Source organism: Ammospiza caudacuta, chromosome 5, assembly GCF_027887145.1.
Source record: "Ammospiza caudacuta isolate bAmmCau1 chromosome 5, bAmmCau1.pri, whole genome shotgun sequence".
NCBI lineage: Eukaryota > Metazoa > Chordata > Aves > Passeriformes > Passerellidae > Ammospiza > Ammospiza caudacuta.
Window position 1 is genome coordinate 3,735,163 of NC_080597.1, and position 21,733 is coordinate 3,756,895.

The 21,733-nt window shown below is 41.4% G+C and overlaps 2 protein-coding genes across 2 annotated transcripts in view; both read right to left on the reverse strand.

Moving 5' to 3' along the window:
- Window positions 1–8,273, reverse strand: part of DERA (deoxyribose-phosphate aldolase) — a 45,544-nt gene extending 37,271 nt beyond the window's left edge. Inside the window, exons 1-2 of the mRNA XM_058805146.1 lie at window positions 8,234–8,273; window positions 117–214 (exon numbers count right to left, since the gene is read on the reverse strand). Of these exons, the coding sequence (XP_058661129.1) occupies window positions 117–214; window positions 8,234–8,264 (129 nt within the window). The 5' untranslated portion in view covers window positions 8,265–8,273. The remainder of the gene's footprint in view (window positions 1–116; window positions 215–8,233) is intronic.
- Window positions 8,274–10,244: 1,971 nt separating this feature from the next.
- On the reverse strand, window positions 10,245–17,682 carry STRAP (serine/threonine kinase receptor associated protein). Its single transcript, XM_058805448.1, has 10 exons — window positions 17,491–17,682; window positions 16,320–16,455; window positions 15,513–15,594; window positions 15,187–15,259; window positions 14,454–14,550; window positions 13,406–13,543; window positions 12,903–13,039; window positions 12,098–12,247; window positions 11,510–11,575; window positions 10,245–11,194 (listed from the first exon to the last, which is right to left on the reverse strand). The coding sequence occupies exons 1-10, from the start codon at window positions 17,600–17,602 to the stop codon at window positions 11,127–11,129; spliced, it is 1,059 nt and encodes a 352-aa protein (XP_058661431.1). The 5' UTR covers window positions 17,603–17,682; the 3' UTR covers window positions 10,245–11,126.
- Between the last annotated feature and the right edge of the window lie 4,051 nt (window positions 17,683–21,733).

Genomic DNA, 21,733 nt, shown 5'->3' on the forward strand with positions numbered 1-21,733 from the left:
ACAAGCACATCTTTTAAGTTTACATGTATCTTGAAAAAAATTCAATATTACAGCCTGGAGAGGGAGAGTGACTGCTTTAAAAATACGGGAACAGAATGCATAAAAAGAGCACTTACTTGCCAATTACCTTTCAGAGTTTTCCATTTTTTAATTTGTTCTGCATGCCTCACCACTGCAGGTCGATTCACATACACTTTTGAGATCCTGCCAAGTTCTGGGGAGCAAAACAAAAAAAAAAGGCTCACCTATTTCTGTGTTCTTTTAATATATGGTGTGGTACTTCAGAAGAAAGCTGTAGAAAGTTTGGAGCCTCTGAAGAAAGTGTTGGGCTTTCATGTCCTTCTAATGGCTTGTGTTCTTATCACCAGACCAAAATAACCTCAACTTCTGTCAGGGGATGATTTGTGAACTGGATATTTCACACAGCATATTCTGTGTGCCATTGCAAGTGAATTAACTGAGTGCTGATGAGACAGAGACACTGCCTTGTAAACTTAAATATAGGTGTATTATACATGTAGCATGGGGAAAAAAAAAAAAAAAAAAACAAAAAAACCCCTAAAAACAGCCTTCTGCCACTGCTTGATGGCTTACTTCAGAATTTCCAAAGAGCAGCAGATGCACAGCATGTACTAAAATAATGAAACTGTCTAGAGTCAGAAGAACCAAATATTGGCCACTGCTTAACAAAGGGTGACTGACTGAAAAAGGAGAACTGAGGGTTAAGGCTCTTGAAATCTTTAAATTTCTGCTTAGTATGGTAAATCCAGAGTGTAATTTTTAATATTAACAAATACAGGCTGCTCAGAGTACACAGGAAAAAGAAACTGGAGCATCTTTAAAATCTCTCACATCCCAAAATGTAAATAATTCCTCTAAATACTGATGTACCAGCATTCCATGAAAATAACATCAACAATCATTAACCACCAATCATCAGCAAATCACCACCATCAATCACCAAATATCACCCCCAGTTAAGGTCAGAATATGGACATGGGCATAGACAGGTACTAGGAGATAATAATTCTGGGTGATTGAATTTATTAAGAAGATGTCACTCTATGAATCTTCTTTACTACAGTGGTAAATTGCATTTCCCTTGAGCATATTGATTAAAAAAATGTTTAAAACTTAAAAAAAAAAAATAAGCTGGTAGACAAAATCACTAATTTTGTACTGAAATCTTATACTTTTTTTTTTCTTCCTACTGAATAGCTTTGATAGCCAAAAAAATGTAGAAAACTAATATACTAGCCAAAGTATGTGTAAATAAAAGCTTGTTTTCCTAGACTTACAAAAACCAATTTAGGGTAACGATGACTCAGAGGAAATGGAGGACAACACGAAACAGCCGAAGAAAATCTTGTTTTGAGCATAAGTAAGCTACCACTGTCCTATTACCACATACAAACTATTAGTGAGTGGTACCCACAAATTCTTAGCTAAAAACAGAACCAATAAATCAGTGAAGGAATTTCAAAGGGATCCTAAGGATTTTATGGATTTTTTTAAGAGTTTAGCATCAGACTCACTGCATGGCACCAAGGAAAATGGGGAGCTTAGAAAGCTGCAAGCAAGTCAAAGACAAACCCGTGTTATTCTTCCCAATTTCAAAGCCACAGGTTTATCCATTCTGTCCCCAAAGAAAGGAGCTCAGCTCAGCTGACTCGTAGAAAGCAGGTGGGAAAAAATTGCTACAAAAACCATGGCTACAACTTTCCTCCTTTTTTGCCTATCAGGATATATTTGACAAAGTCCATGGGGGAGGAAAACACACATAAATCAATATATGGAGGAGGGACACACAAACTCTGTGTTAGGATTCTTCTGCTACCTGTGCCAAGCGCTGAGGTAGCATAATTTAATCATAATCCCATTTATTGTAATAACTTTTGAACCCTCCTGGGGGCACAGTGACCTTTCAGCCCCTTTGGAAAATGTGACAAAACCAAAGGAAGCAGTTTAGATGAGGAACTCAGCTTTTCCCTCTCTAATAGGGATCCTTTCAGCTGGTCTGCTCTAACCTATTCTTTCTACACTTTTGAAACAACCAAGAAAACCAACCAGTAAATTATTTATAAAAACAATTCTTTAGGAGAAGAAGACAGTGAAGAAGTAAAGACAGTGAAGAAAGTGTCCAGTCTGTTAGGGAAAATTCAAATTTGAGAAGAAAATTTAAATGAAAAGACACAAATTTCACCCATGAGTAGGTTAATTCTTAATTAGCAACTGTTTGTAGAGGATTCAGTCTGATAAAGCTATTGTATCTACCCAACCTGACTCTTGAGCATCCTGACTCAGATCTAAGCAATCTTTTTAAGATGTTAGAGCCCTGCACACTAGATCAGCTTAAAGGAAATAATCAACTATAAATGCATTTGGAGAAAGGCAAAAAAAAAAAGAATTCATAACGGGAGAAAAGGTGTGGAAGGAGAATGGAAGTGGAAATGAGCTACTACCTTTGCTTTGCCCAAAGTCACCTGTGAAAGTCACCAAATATCAGCTGATCAGCAATAGCTGACTGCATGTTTTTTGCAAACAGGACAAAATCCATTGGTTTGAGCCCCTTTCACTGTCTGACACATTTCCTCCTCTGTTCTCAGTGACTCAAGGCTAGTCACAAAGGTAGCTGACACATGGCAACTCACTAATGTCTAATATCTAATTTTTGTGCATGGGATGCAAGAGTCCCTGCAAGATGACAGAATGTGGATCTCCAAGTATTTTTTTTGAGCGTGGGAACTCAAATCACAGTGCACAGCACAGGCAGAAAATTTATTTAAAAAAAAAAAAAAAGGAATAATTTTACAAAAAATCAGAACTCCATCCTTTCTGTACAACTTAATGTGAGACATCATGCAGCTTTTACTACAGGAAATAAAAGGGTGCAATGAAAATGGCACGGCAAGGAAGGACAAAGGTTCTGGTAATGTGCAGCAGCAGATGGAGACTTCCATTTAACACAGACCTTTTATTCAAGCTCATTCCTACATTAATTAAAGCAATGGGTAAGTGAAAACAAATATGTCTCAGCATAATTGTCTCTAAATAGACTTTCAAAGTTTGCCAGGTGAGGTCTCATCAAATCTTTAGATCTAAGTGCCTTTATTCAGAAAAATCCCTCACAATTCCAGCTTTTCTCTTTTTTTCATTAAATATCAGAATAAAACCATTTTTTTGAAATAGAACTGACTGCCTTTGGATTCTCCCCCTCCCTCTCTCCCCCAAGCTTTATGATTTAGTATCTGGCTAAGGAAAACTATATTTAATTAGGCTCATTAACCTTGCAGTGTGAACATGTCTTTTTTTTTTTTTTAAATAAGTCATCTGCTAGTCATCTGCACAGTCATGTGGCTTCAGGGATAAAAGTAATTAAAGCAGTTACACTACAGCTAATTAGCCAATATTCTGTAATCACTCTTCTAGTTTACTTTTTTTCTCAGAAGGCATCTGAAAAAATCATATTCAATTCCTTAACAGGAAATTCATCTCCTCTCTTTGAAGAACACGAATCCAAAAATACCAAGCATTTCCTCAGAAAACAATAAATAAAACCACTTCATTAGGATAATTACATAAATATCTAAGCTTCCTCACACATTCCTCATGAAACAGACTAAGCTTTAGAGAAGCTTTAAAAAAAACGTGTTGATGGCATCCCTTCAGATGGTGAAACAGAAAGCTCAGGAACGCCTGAGGCAATAGTTTCACAAGCATTTTTAGGCAGCACTGCTCCCAAAAGGAGCTGCCCCCCTCAAGTGGTTATTTCATTTTGTGTGCCAGAGACAGCATGTGTGCTCCTGCTCTTACCATGAGCACACCATCAATCGGGGAAGGGAAGTGATGAAAGCTGTTATTTCGGGAGGACAGACTCAAACTGGGTCCTGAGCCTTCCCTGGAGAAAGGAGGAGTTCAGCTGGACAAAGGCTGACCCCAGCTGGCCACACAGAGCTCAGCAAAGCCACTGAAAGGACAGAAAAGGCTTTGGGATCTGGTCTTGTTACGGATGTCTTACCATGTAAGATTTTTAGAGATTTGGGGGTTATTCAGCTCTGTCAAGACAAAAGTCAGTGTTATTTTCCCATAGAGACACTTGATATGGACAAGAGATCCTCAATTTCATGTGGGTCTTCCTTTGTATGACAGAAGTTCAGTCTCCAAGTTATCAGCATCCAGATACATCAGGATACAAGCATGAGCCCTGAGCTGGAAATCAGGTCTGCTGTCTTGTGCCATCAGTGAAATCACACAGTGCTGTCCATGGATCACACAAAATGGATCATGCTGTCCTCCTCCAAAGCACTTTGGGAGCCACCAACAAGCCTTTCCTTAGGAAGGGAGAGGAAAACATCAGGACCTGGCTTCCTGCGGGCCCAAGTCCCCTGTTGTTCCCTCGCTTCTTCCCTGACTCGAGACATCTCCTCACCCCAAAAACCCAGCTGTGGTCCTTACAACCTTGAGTAAAACAGAACTCCTTTACTGGCATAAAGGCCAAAATAAAACACTTGCAATGAAAATCCATGTAATTTCTGATCTGTACCTGCCTTTCCCTCAACAAAAGAGCTGATTTGGTCACTGCACGCAACGCCTAACTTATTTCCAAGACAATCTACTTGTCCTTCAAATTTGATTAAAATTACCCACCAGATTCAAAAGGTGCTAGAACAGTGAAGAACCAGAGCCACAGTACAGGCTAAAAGCAGCTATTAATATATTAGAACAGAATTATGCTGTTTTGAAAAGGGATGTAACACTTCATTATTTAAATGCCACTTACCAACAGGCTAGCTCTCACATGTAGATGGCTCAGAAATACCAACTATAATTAAAAATATATAAATTGAAATATAATGAATGTATTTTTGTCCCTTCAGCTACAGGGTCTAAGCAACACAGATAGATAATTGGGTTTTTTAAGATTCCAAGTACATTGCAAAACAAGTGCAACTAATTACTCATTGCTCAGAATGCATACATATATGTCTGTGTGTATAGATATATATTCAGACATACATAGACACACGGAGGTAATAAAACTTATAATTGTAGAATAAGTTGGAAGATCTTTGAAGACCATTTGTCCTGGGCAATGCAGCATCTCAGCTCTGAGGCTGCTGAGAGCTTTATTCAGGTGTGTTTTGAGAGTCCCCAAGGATGGAGATTGCAAAGCCTCTCTGAGCCCAACCTGTCCCAGCACCTGACTGTTCTGCCCCAGATTTTCTCTCTTATCAATCTCTCTTTCCTATTGGAAAAAAATATATTTGCTGGGAACGCCCCAACAAAGGCAGGAATAATGAATCTGACTCCATGTTCTCAGAAGGCTAATTTTTTATTTTGTAATACTATATTAAAGAATACTAAACTATACTAAAGAATACAGAAAGCATACTTACAGAAGGCTAAAAAGATAATAATGAAAACTCCTGACTCTGGTTTCCAGAGTCCTGACACAGCTTGGCTGTAACTGGCCAAAGAGACAAAACAACTCACAGCAGAACCCAATGCAACAATCACCTGTGGGTAAACAGTCTCCAAACACATTCCACATGAGCAAAACACAGGAGAAACAAATGAGATAAGAATTTGTTTTCCTTTTTCTCTGAGGCTTCTCAGCTGCTTAGGAGAAAAATCCTGGGTGAAGGGATTTTTTCAGAGAATGTGAATGCCACAGGAAAGAAAAACTGGACCCAATATTCCATGTACATTCCAAGAGCTGGGCAGAGGGGATGGTCCCTGTGTCCCCAGGTGTCTGCACCCCACAGTTAAACCAAAGCAGCTGGCACTTCCAAAACAGATACTCACTGATATGTTCTAATATTTCATTGTGAGGTGATGTTAAAAATTACATCTGATACTCTTCTGAAGCATGACAAAACATTAAACATCTGGGCTGTTCTAACCCAGGCCCCTGCAGAGCAGAGCAGGAGAGGCAGATTCATTCAATCCCTGCAGGCATCCTGGTGAACCCCAGCACACAAGCTGTGCAAACAGTCCTTGTGGAATGGAAAACTTGTAAAACTCTTTGTCCAGCTTCTTTGCACCACTCTTGGATGGCAAATGTATCAGTGCATGAGGCTGGTGAGCCTCTGACTGTGCACATCAGGGTCTTTTCATCTGTGGAACATGCACCTGTTCTTTATTCCAAGGAAAAACCTTCTTCTGCTAAGGCACAGTGATGGGTATGAGGGAAGGAGATGAGGAGGGAAGAATCAAGGAATTTTACAAAAATGTATTTATTTTTTAAAAAATCACACAGGAAAGCACTACATGCTATGATTGGTGAAGAGTTTGGCTTGTCAATAGTAAACAAATAGACCCTCTCTAATGGCAACATCAGAGACCCCCTGCTTTGATACTGACATTATGTAGCAAGCACAGAAACAGAAAAGGACACAAATAATATATATTTTTAAGTAAAATACATTTTACCACTAGATGTCCCTGTTAGAAAACTCTAATTTTGCACAAAGCTGTGTGGGAAACAGGGCAAATCACCTGAATTAGTGTTAAAGCTGCTGGCACAGGCTTGTAAAACCTTCAAAAGCTCAAGTGCCTAAGTGACAGAAGCAGTGAGTGTTGCTAGCAACCACGAAAGATAAAGGTAAGGGTTTAGTCTGTTCTTTCTGAGTACTGCTACCAGCTGAGATACAGCACTAAGATATGTTAAGTGCTGCATTTAGTATGCTGCTGTATTTCAGATATGTATTTAGTGGGAGAGCAAATGGCAGAAAGGTGCAGTTCTCTCTTTAAAGCAGCCAGCATAAGGCAGATGCTAGAAGCTGCCACTTAAACATGGTGACAGCCACACCATTGCCTTTCCCACACCTGCCCTGAATATCTAACACAGTTCATTTTGACCACAACTGCTTTAAACAAAGATCCCTGGGAAGGCATGTCAACAAGTATCAGAACTGAGCTGACTTCAAGTTTCTGGATGCCCCACACATCAATTAATTTTAAGCTTGAATTTACTAAGAAAAGGCATGACACACCCCTAGTTTAAAGTAACTGGAGTGTATTTGCAGAGTTTTGTGTTAGCTGTTTTTCCTAACAGCGATGTTTTGTCATCTACATTATTAATGTTTGTTTCAGCTCTTCGGATGACTGCACTTGAAACTCACCTGTCCCTACAAGCAGCCCACGAATGAGGACATCAGAGAGCAATTACACATCTCGCTTTTGAAAGCTGCAGCATTTCCACAATTTCAGTGAATGGAAACACAGCTCTCACTTGTCCATCCGCAGGCTAATAATTTAAAAGTGCCTGTGCTTGTTGTCATGACAGGCACGTGATGGCACAATCTCCTGAACTCTGCTCGTGCCAGCTGTGAGACCTGACTGTTCCACACCAGCTGGCCTTTGCTCCCCCTCTTCCATGAGGCCACCCCTGTGTCTCCTCCACTTCATTGTCCACCTACTCATAATGACCAAATTATCACATCTTGGAGGAAGTCTCACCGCCTCAATCCATCCCACTGCTGCAGCTGGGTTCTGCTGAGGAAGCTGTAGCACTTTGCCCTTCCCCAGCAATAAGGAGAAAGGCAGCTCCAGCCAGGAAAAGGCAGAGAAAGTCTTTCCCTGCCTTATCTCAGGCACAGCCACCTTTCAGACCCAGAGACCAGCTGCAAACACCTGGAAAATCCTTACCACTCCCCAGAGAGTGAGCAACAAGAACTATCAGAGGAGGTGGAGTCTCGAGTTTGCAAATCAGAGCCCAAATTCAGTGGTTTTAATCTCTTGGTGGGAAAGAGGGGAGGAAGAATCCTGTGAGAACCAGAACGGCGTGCAGGAGAGAACCAGGTCCGGCTTTGTGACAGGACCAGGGCTGTGGGGCTGTCCTGCAACCTCCGACCCTGCAGGTCCAGATTTGTGACAGGACCAAGGCTGCAGAGCTGTCCAACCTCTGACCCTGCAGGGACAGGACCAGGGCTCAGAGCTGTCCTACAATCTCTGATCCTGCTCGGAACCCTGAAGCCAAAGCCATGTGTGACACGGAAACTCGCGTTTAACCCGCAGTCCCAAAGCCTGCTCCCTGTTCCCCGTCACGGGATGTGTCAGAACACGCACAGAACCCCAGGGCTGTTCCTATTTCGGCTTCTCAGAGGAACGCGGTCCCGCAGCCGCCCGGGGGAGGCTCGGCCGGCCGTGGGGAGCCGGACCCGGCACAGCCCCGCTCCGCCCGGGCCTCCGCAGCGCCCACCGGGGATCCGCAGCCCCGCCGCCCCCTTACCCAGCTCGGTGCCCGGGTTCCGGCCGGCCATGGCCCCGCTCTCCGCCCCCGGAGCTCCGGGCAGGCTGCGGGCCCGCCCCGCTCGGGCAGGAAGCGGCGGGGCCGGGCCGGGCGCAGAGCTCCGCCGCCGCCACGTGGGGACCGCGCCGGGCCGGCTCGGCCGCGCCTCGGCCCTGCTGCTGCGGGCATGTTCCTTTCCTCAGGGACGTTCCACGCCTTTGTAAAGGCTGAACCTGCTCTTGGGGATGAGTCAAAGCACTGTCCATTCAAGGAGGAGCTGGTGCCACACGTACACACGGGGTTTACAAACCTGCCAACCTGTAAAACTTCTAGTGGTACCCTTAGAATGAAATTCTGGTGACAAAGCCACTGAAAACGTCATGGCCTTTACATTTTTTCCAGGACTGGAAAAAAAAGCCCACAAATTCTCCTGAAAAATATGATGTACATTGTAAATACTGACGTTTACATGAAACAGTTTCCAACTTTAAGAAACCTCAAACTCACAACGGCATCGGGTAAAGCAGGGAAGGGCCATAGCTCTGAAACATGAGGATACTTTTCCTTTTTGCTTTTCCCATACCAAAACTGCATGTGTGCTTTGAGACGAAATGGTTTTAAAGACAGCAGTCACTCTAGAAGTATAGATACCATTTGCACTGTGTACTTTAGCAGTCCAAAAATTACAAGCTTTCAAGTACTTGTGGCGGTGCATCCTCCTCCTCCTTTTCCAGGCCACAGTCATCTAAGAAATACTTGTGATGCCTTGGCCTTGACAAACAGCACTGAGCTCAGCTCCTCTTGAGCTCATCAGAAACACTGTCTGCTTCCAGGAACTGCTGCTGTCTAGGGAGCTCTTGTTTTCTTTAGGAACAGCCTTGGAAATTATTTTTCTTGCCCAAACAGCACATCCCTGTTCCCACACTTTCTAACTGTGTCTGGGATGAAACAGGGTTACCTTAGATATCTAAGTAAATTAGGCTTGTAAGTAAGGTTAAGTCCTAAATTAGGTTAAATGCTGTTAGGTATTATTCCTCTGTTAAACTGTTATAGTAAATTTTTAAGTTAGGTTTAAGTTAAGCACTGTTCCTGTTAAATTGTTAGGTTTAAGGTACAAGTTAACATTACTGTTGAGTGCTGGTAAAGCCTAAAAGCTTATTTCTTTTTATTCTCACTATCCTTTTGCCACTTGAACACACACACACCTCTCTAAACAGTACTTGGTTAATTTGTTTTGATTGCCTGGATTTTGTTTGGTTTTGTTGTTGCTTGTTTTTCCTTGGCGTGCCTTAACTGTCCTGTAAGTAGTAGAGTGAACTTTGTTGTCCCGTCAGTTAATATTAAATCTGGGTTTTGCTGGTACCCTTACTGGTGACTTTTTAAAGACCTGTTCATAACAGTCCTTTAGTTTTCTTGGGATTTTTTCATTTCTTCCAGTATTTTAGTAGCCATTACTAAGTATTAAGTTTTTATGACTATTATCTGTTTAATTTCTATGCATCCCAGAGCAAGCCATAAATGTAGAATAAGGGTCATGGTTTTCTGGTGAACTTGGGAACAACTAGGTTAACAGCTGAACTCAAGGTTAAAGGTTTTCTTCCTTTCCAAGATTCTATTCCAGATCTATGAAATGCTATAGAACCTACTGCAAATATGGAATAAAACCCACAGCATGCAAGAAGTTTCGCCATGGAGCAAGGTGTTCAAAATTTCTCATTTTAAACACATCCAATTTCTAAATTAAAATTTTTATGCTCAAGTACTAGAGATGGAGTCCTCAAAAGCCTTAGTGGAATTAGCAAGACTGAACCATTTAGCTGTAAATCAGAGTTGCTTGTTTTTAGAATGAAATTCAAATAGGTAATTGCAAATAGGTATAGTCTGCAAAAACAGGACAGTAAGGACAGGTATGAATATGAAAAAAAAAAAAAAAGGTGTGTGAATAAATACACCTCACAGAATGCATTATGTAAATCTTTCAGCATAACATTAAAGGAAATGACAAGTGGAAGAATGGCAATTATTTTCTTTAATGAAGAAAATATGATTTGTAACCTTGAAAGAGTAACTTTTTTATCCAGTCTGGAGGACTAAACCCAAGCTTTACACAGATTTGCAGCCAGCCTCTGATATTTTCATGTACAACCAAATACTTTAGGCAGCGCGTTTAATTTAGGAATTTTCACTGTTTTTCTTTTTAGAGACTCATGTTTACATTCAAACTTGAAAGAATAAAAAATATACAAAGCTTACAGATCAAAGAACTTGCCACCCTCTGTACCAACACTAAAACATTCTTTTGCTTTCTCTCTGTATAGTACAAACCCAAGATGCCAAGGATTACGTGATTAATGCAGTTGCTTTTCCATTTCATGAACCCAACGCTCAAAAGTAACGTACGAGTTTGGAGAGGCTTTTTATTTAGACAACTGAAAACAGTTAAACATTCAGAAGCAGCATATAATGAAACGAAACCAGAACCAAATACTTTTAAGTACATAATCCCTTCTTTTCAACTAGAGCCAATTCTTCCAACTTCCAAGGGAAAAAAAAAAAAAGGTAAAAGCCATTGTATCTCTTCTTTGTAATAATGAAAACACACTACAATGAGTCTAATTGAGATTGGAGAGACTGGATCTTGGCTTGCACACTTCTTTGAAAAGACAGTAGGCAGTTATGCCAAAAAGCCAGCAGAACTCTACTACTTGTCTTTTGGGTTTTTATTTGGATGCTGAGTTCTCTTACAGACAACACCTAGCCAGTTCCACTGCATTCTCATCAATTACTGCCCATCTTTGCCCCAGGGAGGGAGCGCACTCTGGAAGGCTGCTGTCTGTCACTGCTCACTTGATTTAGTCTCGCATGTCCACGTGTCACATAACAGCTGCAGTAATCAGGCTTTCACTTCAGGAGTTGAGCTGTACACTGTATCTGAGTTTTCAGAGGCAATCTCTTCTGCAACTAGATAAAAAAGGTGTTATTTAATTTCACTTTAGATATAGAAACCAAAGAAATGTTGCAGGGATTGCTTAAGGAGCCCAGTTCAGTTTGTTTTCCCATTCAACCTGACCCAGCTGTTCTACCCCATCTGTTCTGCCTGCACAGCTCCAGTCTGACACTTACCACATAATCAACGTCAGGCAAATGCATTCAAAGATCTTTTGAAAAATACCAGAAAGCACTTGAGGGAAAGTACTTCTTTCATACTAAGAAATGCTATTATCTTGACTATCTTTTAACACTGAGGCTGTTGAAGCTGACAGTTCAGTTCATTACCTATTTCCTCCTCTGCAGTTCCTGGAAGGGTAGTCCTTGCTTTTGCTGCTTCTGCATTCTCCTCTTCTGTAGAGAAAGAGCAGAAAAACAGTCAATACCTTCAGTTCCACCCACCCACCTTAATTAAAAAAAAAAAGAAAAAGCTAATTTCCATGTAATTCAGTGTTGAGGAAAAACACTTGAGCAAGTAATTCTATTAATGAATATCCACGTGTTGTTGTTGCCTCCCTCTCCCCAAGCTGAAAGAACCAGAGTACAATATAAATTAAAACTACCACACTTCTTTCTAAAGAGTCTCTCTTTCAGAATTATAGAAGTGGTATCACATATTTCTACTCCTTAACACAAAATACATCAGGCTCTTGGCTTAAATACCCACAAAGTGTCTATATTCAAAAAGCTTAATGGGTGTGATGTTAACTGCTTACACAACAGCTACAGAAGTACATCCTTCAACCTAACAGATATGATCAGACACCCTTTAAAACAGAGGAGTTACTGTATGAAACTCAGTGTTTATCACTGATGATAGACTTCAAAGGTGCACAAGGAGTTGCCAAGTTTCCCCAGGAGCCAGCCCACACTTACCAGGAACTACACACTTCCAAAGGCCATAGGTTTTCCCTACTGTTGTCTGCCACAGCCTTAGTGTTCCATCCTCAGAGCCACTGGCATATAACTCTCCATCGGGGCTAAATCTCACGCAGTGAATGGGACCAAAGTGCCCTTTGTAAGATTCTGAAGGGAACACATCAACACTGTCAATTTCAAATTTCAGCCAACAACTGAAATTTAAGTACAAACCGATCAGTTTCTGATACAAAACAGTTTCCATGAATGAATGGGTGTGTCAGCAATGGCTACTTTAGGCATTTAATAATTAATTAAGATATTAATGTTTCATTAACTGCAAGGAAAAAGATGCTTAGTTATTCTAGACAAAACTGCAAAGCAAGCCAGCAGCACGGGGTACACATAATCTGTTCATTCAATCACTCCTTCCACAAACAATTTTAAATGAGGACTGAATCAGTAAGAAAATGTGCTTTTTTTTGAAACAAATTTGGCCAACATGTCATATATTTCATAAAATCTTGTAACTAACATATCTAATGAACAGTATGACAATTTAGCATACAGCTATGATAGCAATACAGATTGAGAAATGTTTTCAAATAGGTGCAGAATTGTTGAATAGAGGTTTTAATTAGCTCTAGAATATTAGGTATACTGAGATAGCAAAAAATGTTTAACTGATTATATACCTTTTCATCATCCTCCTGCACAGCATGCTGTGCTAAGACCTCATTTGAGTACAACAGTTTCACTTACTGGTCATTATTTTATTAATACCTATTTCAGAAGTCTTTATGATTATAGGAGACAAACATACCTAATTCTTCTCCTGTATTATAGTCATATTTATAGAGTTTAAAATCTTCACCACCTGCAACCAAACATTCTTTCGCAGGGTGAAGAGATGCAGAATTGATTGTAGCAGGTGCTTCAAATGATTTAATCTGCTCTAGACTGAGGGAGAAAAGTTTGTTAACAAAGTTCATATTAAAAAAAAAAATCTTGAGAGCAAAGGAATTGGACTCTACTAATCTCAACTGCTTTTCCCAGAAATAAAATACAACCCCACAGAGTTTTGAAACAAGTTTTGATACTTGCAAATCATGCTTGTCAAGTTAGAAATGAGTTTAGATTAAGCAAAACAAAAGCTCACACATACATAACTACTTTCTGGAATATGTTTAAGCATGTAACTTCCTTTCTTGAAACATCATAGAGATGCCAGTTCTGACAGCTTGGTGACTCTGGCCTTGCACAGCCAGTTTTTACCCACAAGACACCCATGACTCCACCTGTGAAAACTGGGAGTTGTGGACTCACGTTTCTGCACTATGAAAAGCAATAGTCTTCCCATAGGTTATCACCAGTATCTGTCCTTCTGGAACATACTCCATGCTGCTCACTGACATTGCCACATTTAGTGACTTCACCTCAGTCATGGTACTCCGGTCCCAGAGGCTTAAAAGGAAACAAAAAGGGAAAAAAAGATTCTCAGACTTCTGCAAATCAAACAATTTCCACCTCACATCCATGGCAAGACCTGCATCAAAACAGGCACCCATCAAGGAATGTGGTTTTATTCCACAGGTATTTCAGATCTTCCATGGCTTTATCTGCATTTATTTCACCTAGGCCAGGCTTAACACATATTCCCTTCTTTAAAATACTTTAACCTTTGCAGCTTAATGCCACAACATTAAATGGTATATACACTATAACTACTCAGTGATTCTCCCGGAGATTAAAAATCTTGATTTAAGTCTTCTAAGCAACAGACCTTGAAGCAAGGCTTGAAGATTCTATTCTGTCTTTTTATTTCAAAAGACAAAGAGGTACTAATCCCAATTTACAGAGGTTCATTGAGGATTATAAAGTTTTATATCTAGCAGTATAGAAGTATCTAAGCAGAAATTAAATGGTGCTGCTGTTACAAATAAAAATCTTTATTCATTAGCTGACTGCTGCATTTCTACAATTTGGAAGAAAACAAACAGGACTAGGCTCTTGCCTGTCTTTAACACTACGAAAGTGAAGAAGACAAAGCAGCAGTAGCTCAGGACAGCGTGTATGCAAGAGTCCTCATCTATAAATTCATCTTCTTCAGGAATACAAAGGGCATAAATTGATTATATGCAGTTCTCACCTCTTCTTATCAAGGAGAACACATCTGTGAACAGCACACATTTATGGGGAAATTGGAACTACTATCAAAATTATCTCTGATAGCAGAACAGAGCTGTATCAGGCATGCAGCTACACTAATCTAGGATCAGGTAACCTGTCTTACTCGTATCTTTTTCCAAAATAAGATAACTTCATCCTCACACAGAGCATGACAATACAGAAAACCCAAAGTTACTTTTCTTACCGGACAGTTTTATCATCAGCTGAAAGAATCTGTTTGTCATCACTGCTCCACAAGGCCTTTTTAATGCCAGAAGTATGTCCACTGACAACATCAGGTTCTTAAAAGAAAGCCAAATATTTTAATCCATGTAATAAAATGAAATAACATAATGCAGCAGTTTGGGGGCTTCCTTAAGCTGCACAGATTTCCCTCTACTAGAGACTGTAGAATTACTTCAAGCACTTAGGACTTTATTTGTAATCTTCTTCTGGGAACAGGATAAATGCAAACTGGGTATCTGAGTGCCTTTCAAAAATTTCACTAGGTGAACACCGATGTTCTCTGGCTTCCTATCAACCATCAACAGGTCAGTATCAACATGAATTTAAACACTCTTAAATATGTTGGAGTTGGTCTTTCACTCAGATGACTAAATTTTAATTTATTAGTCCAATTTCTAGTGTGTCTGCAGTGAACTGAAACATGCTCTGCTTGATGTCTCATTCCTGGAAGTGAGCAAGACCAGGTTGGATGGGGCTTTAATCAGTCCATAGAAGAGGGTTTGGAACCAGGTGATGTCCAACCCCAAGCAATTCTGGGACCCTTATACACCAAAAGGTCATAGACATTACATTTGTAAAACAACCCTCAACATTGTTCTTAGTGATTCATAACAGAAAGCAGTCCCTTAATTTCAGCAGTTTTATTGAACTCAAAAAAGCCCCCCAAGAGTCAGTTTTAAGAGCAGACTCACCTGCTTCTGGCTTGCTCAAGTCGTAGATACGCAAGAGCTTATCTTGTCCACCTGTTAACAGATAATTGCTATCCTGAAACAGAAGTTATAGAGAGTCAACTCTACTTTGAACCAAAACACAGCCTTTGTCTGTGAGTTAAAATCACAGCTTTTTCTCTCAGACAGCCTCTAACACACTTGTTACACTGACCCTACAATCCTAAAAACGAGCAGCAGTATTATTTACCTGTTAAGATTTACAACAAAAAAATCAAAAAAGTAGCTAATAGCAAAACATACTCAAGAGCTTATTTCCCTGGTGAATAAGGTATAAAAGTTTCTCATACCTGTGTAAAATCCACACTTTTGACAATGTGTTTGTGAGCCAGTGTGATTAGTTCATCGCCTGACACAGCATCCCACACTTTGCTAAACAGCAAAAAGAAATATTCATATTTTAGAAGCATCAGCACAAATCAACCTGGACAGTCTGATGAATTTGTAAGCAATCTTTCCTGATACATCATTTTATCCTAAGTGCTACGTTCTTATAAGTTATAACCTAGTTAGTCAATAAGAATATTTTATATGTTTTTACTAGAGCTTTTTTGGACTATCCCACCACTTTTCCTTCATGCTCTTATTCAGGACCATGCAAACCAATTAACATTTTAGTTTGAAGACAAAGGTGGCCCCTCTCTGCAACTTCATTAATAAAATTTGCCCTCTACTAACAAGATTCAACTTGCAAAATATTCATTAATACTGCAAACAGCACAAACAACGTAAAACATGGAAGAACTAATTCACTAGAAGTTTCATGTCATAAAACGAGGCTAACTGCTAGATGAAAAATAAAAATCCCCCTCTCAACTCTGCTATAACTGCAGTGCTAGAAATTAGAGCTGCACAGAAAAGTTAAGGAAACCAGTATAATTAGCACATCAAGAAGCAATCATAGTTGTTCAGCATGACACAATTAACTGCAGCTACATTCAAGAAGGCAAAAATCTAGGTTTTAATTTGGCTAGCCCAAAATAAGCTAACAGTTACTAAAGAGAAACAAATGAACCAGTAATTTAGTACAGATTGTTGCCACCAAAGAGCTACAGATTAAAATCAAAACAGAGACCAAGAAAACAGTGTACACTTACGCTGTGAAATCTGCTGCTGCTGTAGCTGCTTTACTGGCATCCGTGTTCAGGGTGGCACCCCAAACAGCCCCTTTGTGACCCAGAAATGTGCCAATCCAGTCTCCTGTGTCCCCCTGGCGCAGCATGGGCTTGCCATCTTCACAGAAACAAAACCAGCAGTCAAGTAACACGGTAAAAGAAGGAAGCAGCTTTTTAGAAGAAAAAATATTCCGTTGTACCAGTGCATGGAAATACCCCATACTTTACAAAGCCACTCTTTGCAGAGGGGTTCAGCCGTTTAAATGAGTTCACATGTGCAGCTGTACTTGCTGCATGCATCTAAACTGTACCGACACTCAAACGCTGCTGCAAATGAGACAGAAGTTTCCTGGTAATAGTCTGTAACTTTGTCTTAAGATAGAAGGAAGGTGGAAAGGAACATTTCATTTAGGTTTTATTTTTACTAAAGTTCTTTTCAGCCAAGACAAATTCGGCTTGTTCTTTTTTTTAACTTTGGAACAATACTACGAAGTCATCAATATGTAGAAACACATCTCATGGTTGCACAGAGATATGATTAAAACACAGAGCGATACAACAATGAAGTAGTAATAGAAAGCCTTTCCTATAATCAGTTTTTTCTGGAAGGCTATCAAAGAGTTGTTCACGCAAGATGTAGAGCTGTGGAAGCCCTTCAAGGCAGAAAAGGATTTAAAACTTATGCATGCAAAAGATTAAAATACACATGCACGAAGATAAAACGCTATTCCCACAGTGAGCACAGAGTTCTCACCACGCCGTGTCCAGCAGGGCAAGGCAGCTGCCCTGGCCAAACCAGAGCTCGCTTTAAATCCAGTGGCGATGGAAACAGGAACTTTTATAAACAAGCCATTCTGGAGAGCTCCCACCCCCTCAGCAGCCGGGATCCCGACCGGGCGCATGCGGGCTCGGACACCCCCGGGCTAACCCGGCAATGAAGCACCCGGAGAGAGCCGGCTGTGGGCTCCCTTCGCCATTCCAGAGCATACCGAGGCGGTGTCACCACCCCGAGTGTGGCCAGGACAGCCCCCGAGCCCCCTCCCGCCCCACCGCCACCCCCCGGCTCGGCGATGCGCGGCCTACGAGCGCCGGGGCTGCCCCGCGCCCACCCCCGGGGCGGGGGATCCCGAACAAAGCGGCCCGTCCCGCTCACCCTTGCAGGCGCTGATGAGGAAATATCCGTAGGGGGTGACGCCGCTGAAGGCCAGGTCCACCACGGGCCGCGTGTGGCCGGAGCAGGTGAGCGGGGTCTGCCTCATGGCCATGGCGGCGGCGGTAGCAGGGGCCTGGGCAGGGGCACGAGTCCGGCGGCCCGGCGGGAGCGGCAGCGGCGGCAGCGGGGGAAGTGACGGGTAGGAAGCGCTTCCCGGCGGACGCGCGTCACGGGCGGGGGCGCGGCCGCTGCGGCGCCGCCCCGGTAGGGGGACGGGCCCGAGCTGCCCCTTACGTGTGATCCGTGAGAGAACTGTTCAGTCGTCGTCGCGCTCCATAAGGGATCAGTGGGCTGCGCGCCATGGCGTTCATCCCTCATCACGCTCCGTGAAGGAACGGCGAGCTCTTCCCCGTCCCGTTCATCCCTCATCCCGCTCCACGAGGGAATTAGCGAGCTCCTCGCTGTCCCGTTAGTCCCCTCATCCCGCTCCTTCAGGGAATAGTGACCACATCCCCGTCCGCCATCCCGCTTCTTGGCCACCTGGGCACTCTGCTGGCTCATGTCCAGCCTGCTGTCCACCAGCACCCCCAGGTCCCTTTCTGCCTGGGCACTGTCCAGCCACACTGTCCTCAGCCCAGAGTATTGCAGGGGGTTGTTGTGGCCAAAATGCCGGACTGGGCACTTGGATTTATTAAACTTCATTCATTAAACTTTAGACTCTGCCCATCCAGAGAGAACTGTTCTCTCTGCAGAGCCGTCCTACCTTTCAACAGTTGGACACACGATCCCAGCTCAGTCTCATCTGCAAATTTACTGATGAAAGACTCAATCCCCTCATCCATGTCATCAATAAATATATTGAACAGAACTGGCCATTGAACAAATATTGAACAGAACTCATCATTCCATCCATCCACAGGTGGCTCCAGGGCTGTGACCAAGGTCCCTCAGTGCCCTGCCCTCTCCTAAACCAGCAGCAAGTGACTCCAGCCAAAAAGAAGCCCAGCCCTTTCTGCAGGGCCAGCTCCCCTCCTGGCTCACTGATCAGCCTTTCCAGCCAGGAAGGCGATGGGAAAGCCCTGAAGGATGTAGGAATTTCAGGGATAGCAGCACCCGCCTGTTTGGGCAGTTTTATGCCAAAGACAAGCTGATGGTGCTGTGTGGACTTGCCCTCAGAAGCGTCTAAGGATGGCACTGGTATTGTGTCACTGCCCTTACTCAGAAATGAGGGGAGTGGTGTTTCTCTTAACCTGGAATCAAAATGATGGGCAGTTAAATCATCTCCATTTTCTCTTAATGCTTACAACTTGGAAAAGTATTTAAAGTATTAACCGAAAATTGAAGTTGCAGACTTCCACAGCTATTTTATTTAAAAGATAGGCACTGTATTTCACGTTCTTCTGGTATTTTATTTCTCACCCCAGGGTTCTCAGAAGTAACTCCTAAAGGTTTTGTAACTTCATGATTCATTTTCAGGCATACTGACACTGTATCGTAGATCAACAGTTTTTCCATACAGAGACACAGGTTGGCATGTGGACCTTTCCAGTGTCTTTAAGATTTTCTGGATTTTTTCCAAACAAAATTTTATTGCTTCTACATTTACATTTTACAAAATCTTGCCTAAGCCTAGCCTCCTTGCTAGAAATGCTGTTTAGGTTTACATTTTTTAAAATTCTCCTGCTAACTGATGTTGTCAACTTTTTCAGTGGGGGGAAAAAAAAAGATCCTAAGGGACACTATAAAGAAATAAAGAAAAACTTTGTATTAAGTTTAAATTACCTGCTTAGAATTCAAGGTTGAGAAACAAAAATAATGGGGAGATTGTGTCTGGGGAAGTTTACTTCTAAAGAGTTCATAGCTTTGATTGATTTTGTCTTCTCTTAAATGGAGCATGATTTTCCACCTGCACAAAGCTTATGACATCCACTTAGGACACCACAAAATCCATAACAGGCAGAGAAAAGCAAAAGTACATCAAATTTGCCAGTAAGTAGCTGAAAATCAGAAAAGGAGAAAAATGATGGACGTGGGAACCCTATAAAATCTAGACATCCCACTAGGCTGAGCAGAACTACAGAGTATTGGAAAATATGACTAAGAACATATGGAATTAATTCTGAAAATAAACCTGTCTACATTTTTTCTTAAAGTCTCCAAAGCTGGTGCTAAGCCTAACTCAGCATTCAATCAGACTGCTTCTACCAGGACTTTCTACCTGGTAGCACCTCCACTTAAATAGTTTATTCCCCACAGTCTGAATATGTTTGCTTAAAAATAAAATTCTTAAAAAATAAAACTAATTCTGTGCTCTCAGAGGGCACAACCCTCTGTAGCTACTTTATTAATAGAGGAGGAACTGTGAAATAGGCTTCCATTTTTTTAGGAACTGTGAAATAGGCTTCAGTTTTTAACGAAAGTCTAGACATGGTACAACAAAAAGAAGGGAAGATGAAAAAAAGTTATTACCTACAAATGGAAGTTTATCAAGCTTAAAATAAAAAAATAAATATGAGATATTACTGAGTTTTATTGTTTTTAAAAGGGCAACTGTGTACCATGTTCCAGTGATTGAATTCTGTCAGAAATGTTGCTGACAATAAAGCTGTCTTAGTAAAATGTTTTGATTCTAGTGCTATGATTACAATGAATAATGCAGAGAGTCAATTAAATAGATGTGTTAATTATACATATTTACATTTCCAAAGACTCCTTTCTCCTCTTGCATATGTCAGAGTTGGAAATACATTGTCTCGCCACTGAGTGGAGCTCATTACATATGTATTGGTACACTGAAGCTCTGACAGAATTCCTGCTGTGAGGTGACCTAGGGATGGTTATTTCAGCTTGTGCCTGGCAGCTGTGTGGACACAGCACTCAAGAAGTTACTAAATGCTTAATACTATAAAATTAATTAGCTATATAGGTAGATGGAAATCTCCAAGACACAGCAGCAGGGCAGACCTCAAATATGAGTTATTTTAATGAATGGTGAAACATTCAGTGTAGTCTGTGTTCATTGATTCACTGATTTTGTCATTTTTTCCCTTTTTTTTGAGAAATGCCCTGCACTAATCTGTACAGCTAATTTAGAAGGTGAAAAAAGGAAGTAAAGAAAAAGAAGAGGGCTTGTTGTTAGCTGAAGGATTATGTGTTACAGATGCTGCATGCAGATATGTGAGAGCAATTGCAGAGCGTGTTGCTGGGTTTCCACGGAGGGGATAATTAAAAATGAGTGCCAGCCTTGAGCAGTCAATTATCACTGAGTAACAAGATGAAAGATAAAAGGCAGATGTAATCATATTTCACAAATAATACATCAGTGTGCCTCTAGTCAGAGTCCTTTCTACATCAGCTTTTCACAGCAAGTGAATGTATTTTTTCTAATTTCCTGCAGCTTCTTTTTAACATTCATCTAGGGAATGTGAGTGCTGGACCACAGATACTCACTCTTCTGGTGGGTGTCTGTGGTAGGACAGTCTACTGCAGTGTATCCTGAGAACATTTGGGTAGAAACTGGGGATCCGTTTCCTTTTCTGGGCTAGTGCAAGTTTGATAGTACAGTTTATCTGTGAGATAGAGGCCAAGGGGATTAGTCAGGGAAATGGGATGTAGAGGAATAGGGAAGAGTGTGAAGAGGAGTTTGAGGCAGCAGCTAGGAGGAGAAGTGGTTTAGGCGGAGAAACGGAAGGTGGACAGGAGGGGAAATGGGAGATTTGTCAATTGTGGACCTCACAGTTGCATTTGTACCTTTTTTCCTGTCTCTTCTGGTGAGGTCACATATAAGATCGCTTCTTTAACCACTATGTTAGTGCCAGGATCTCAAAACAATTTGCTCTTACGAGGAGAACGTTGTTCCTAACATTGTCAGGAGCCTTTCCATCTGTCTGGAGGGCAGGGATCCAGCACATTCAGAGTATGCACCAGCCTTAGAATGATAAAACCAATAAGGGATATTTTAAATTGTTTTATCTCTGCCATAATGACTTCTCTGTTCCTCAGCCTTCAGGTCCCTTTCTGTCTTTTGAGAGATAACAGTTGGTTGTTTTGGCCAATAGAGAGGAGATCTGAAAAGGAAATGATTCCTCAGTTTCTATCCAAATGTCTTCAGAACATAGTGTTGCTAGAGGAAATAAAGGAATGTGAAGTAAAAAAATACATAATATTATTTTGCTGCTTCTTTTCCAGCCTCGTATTGGACCCACTTGATATCTCCAGCTAGCTAAATAAACATTTACCTCTG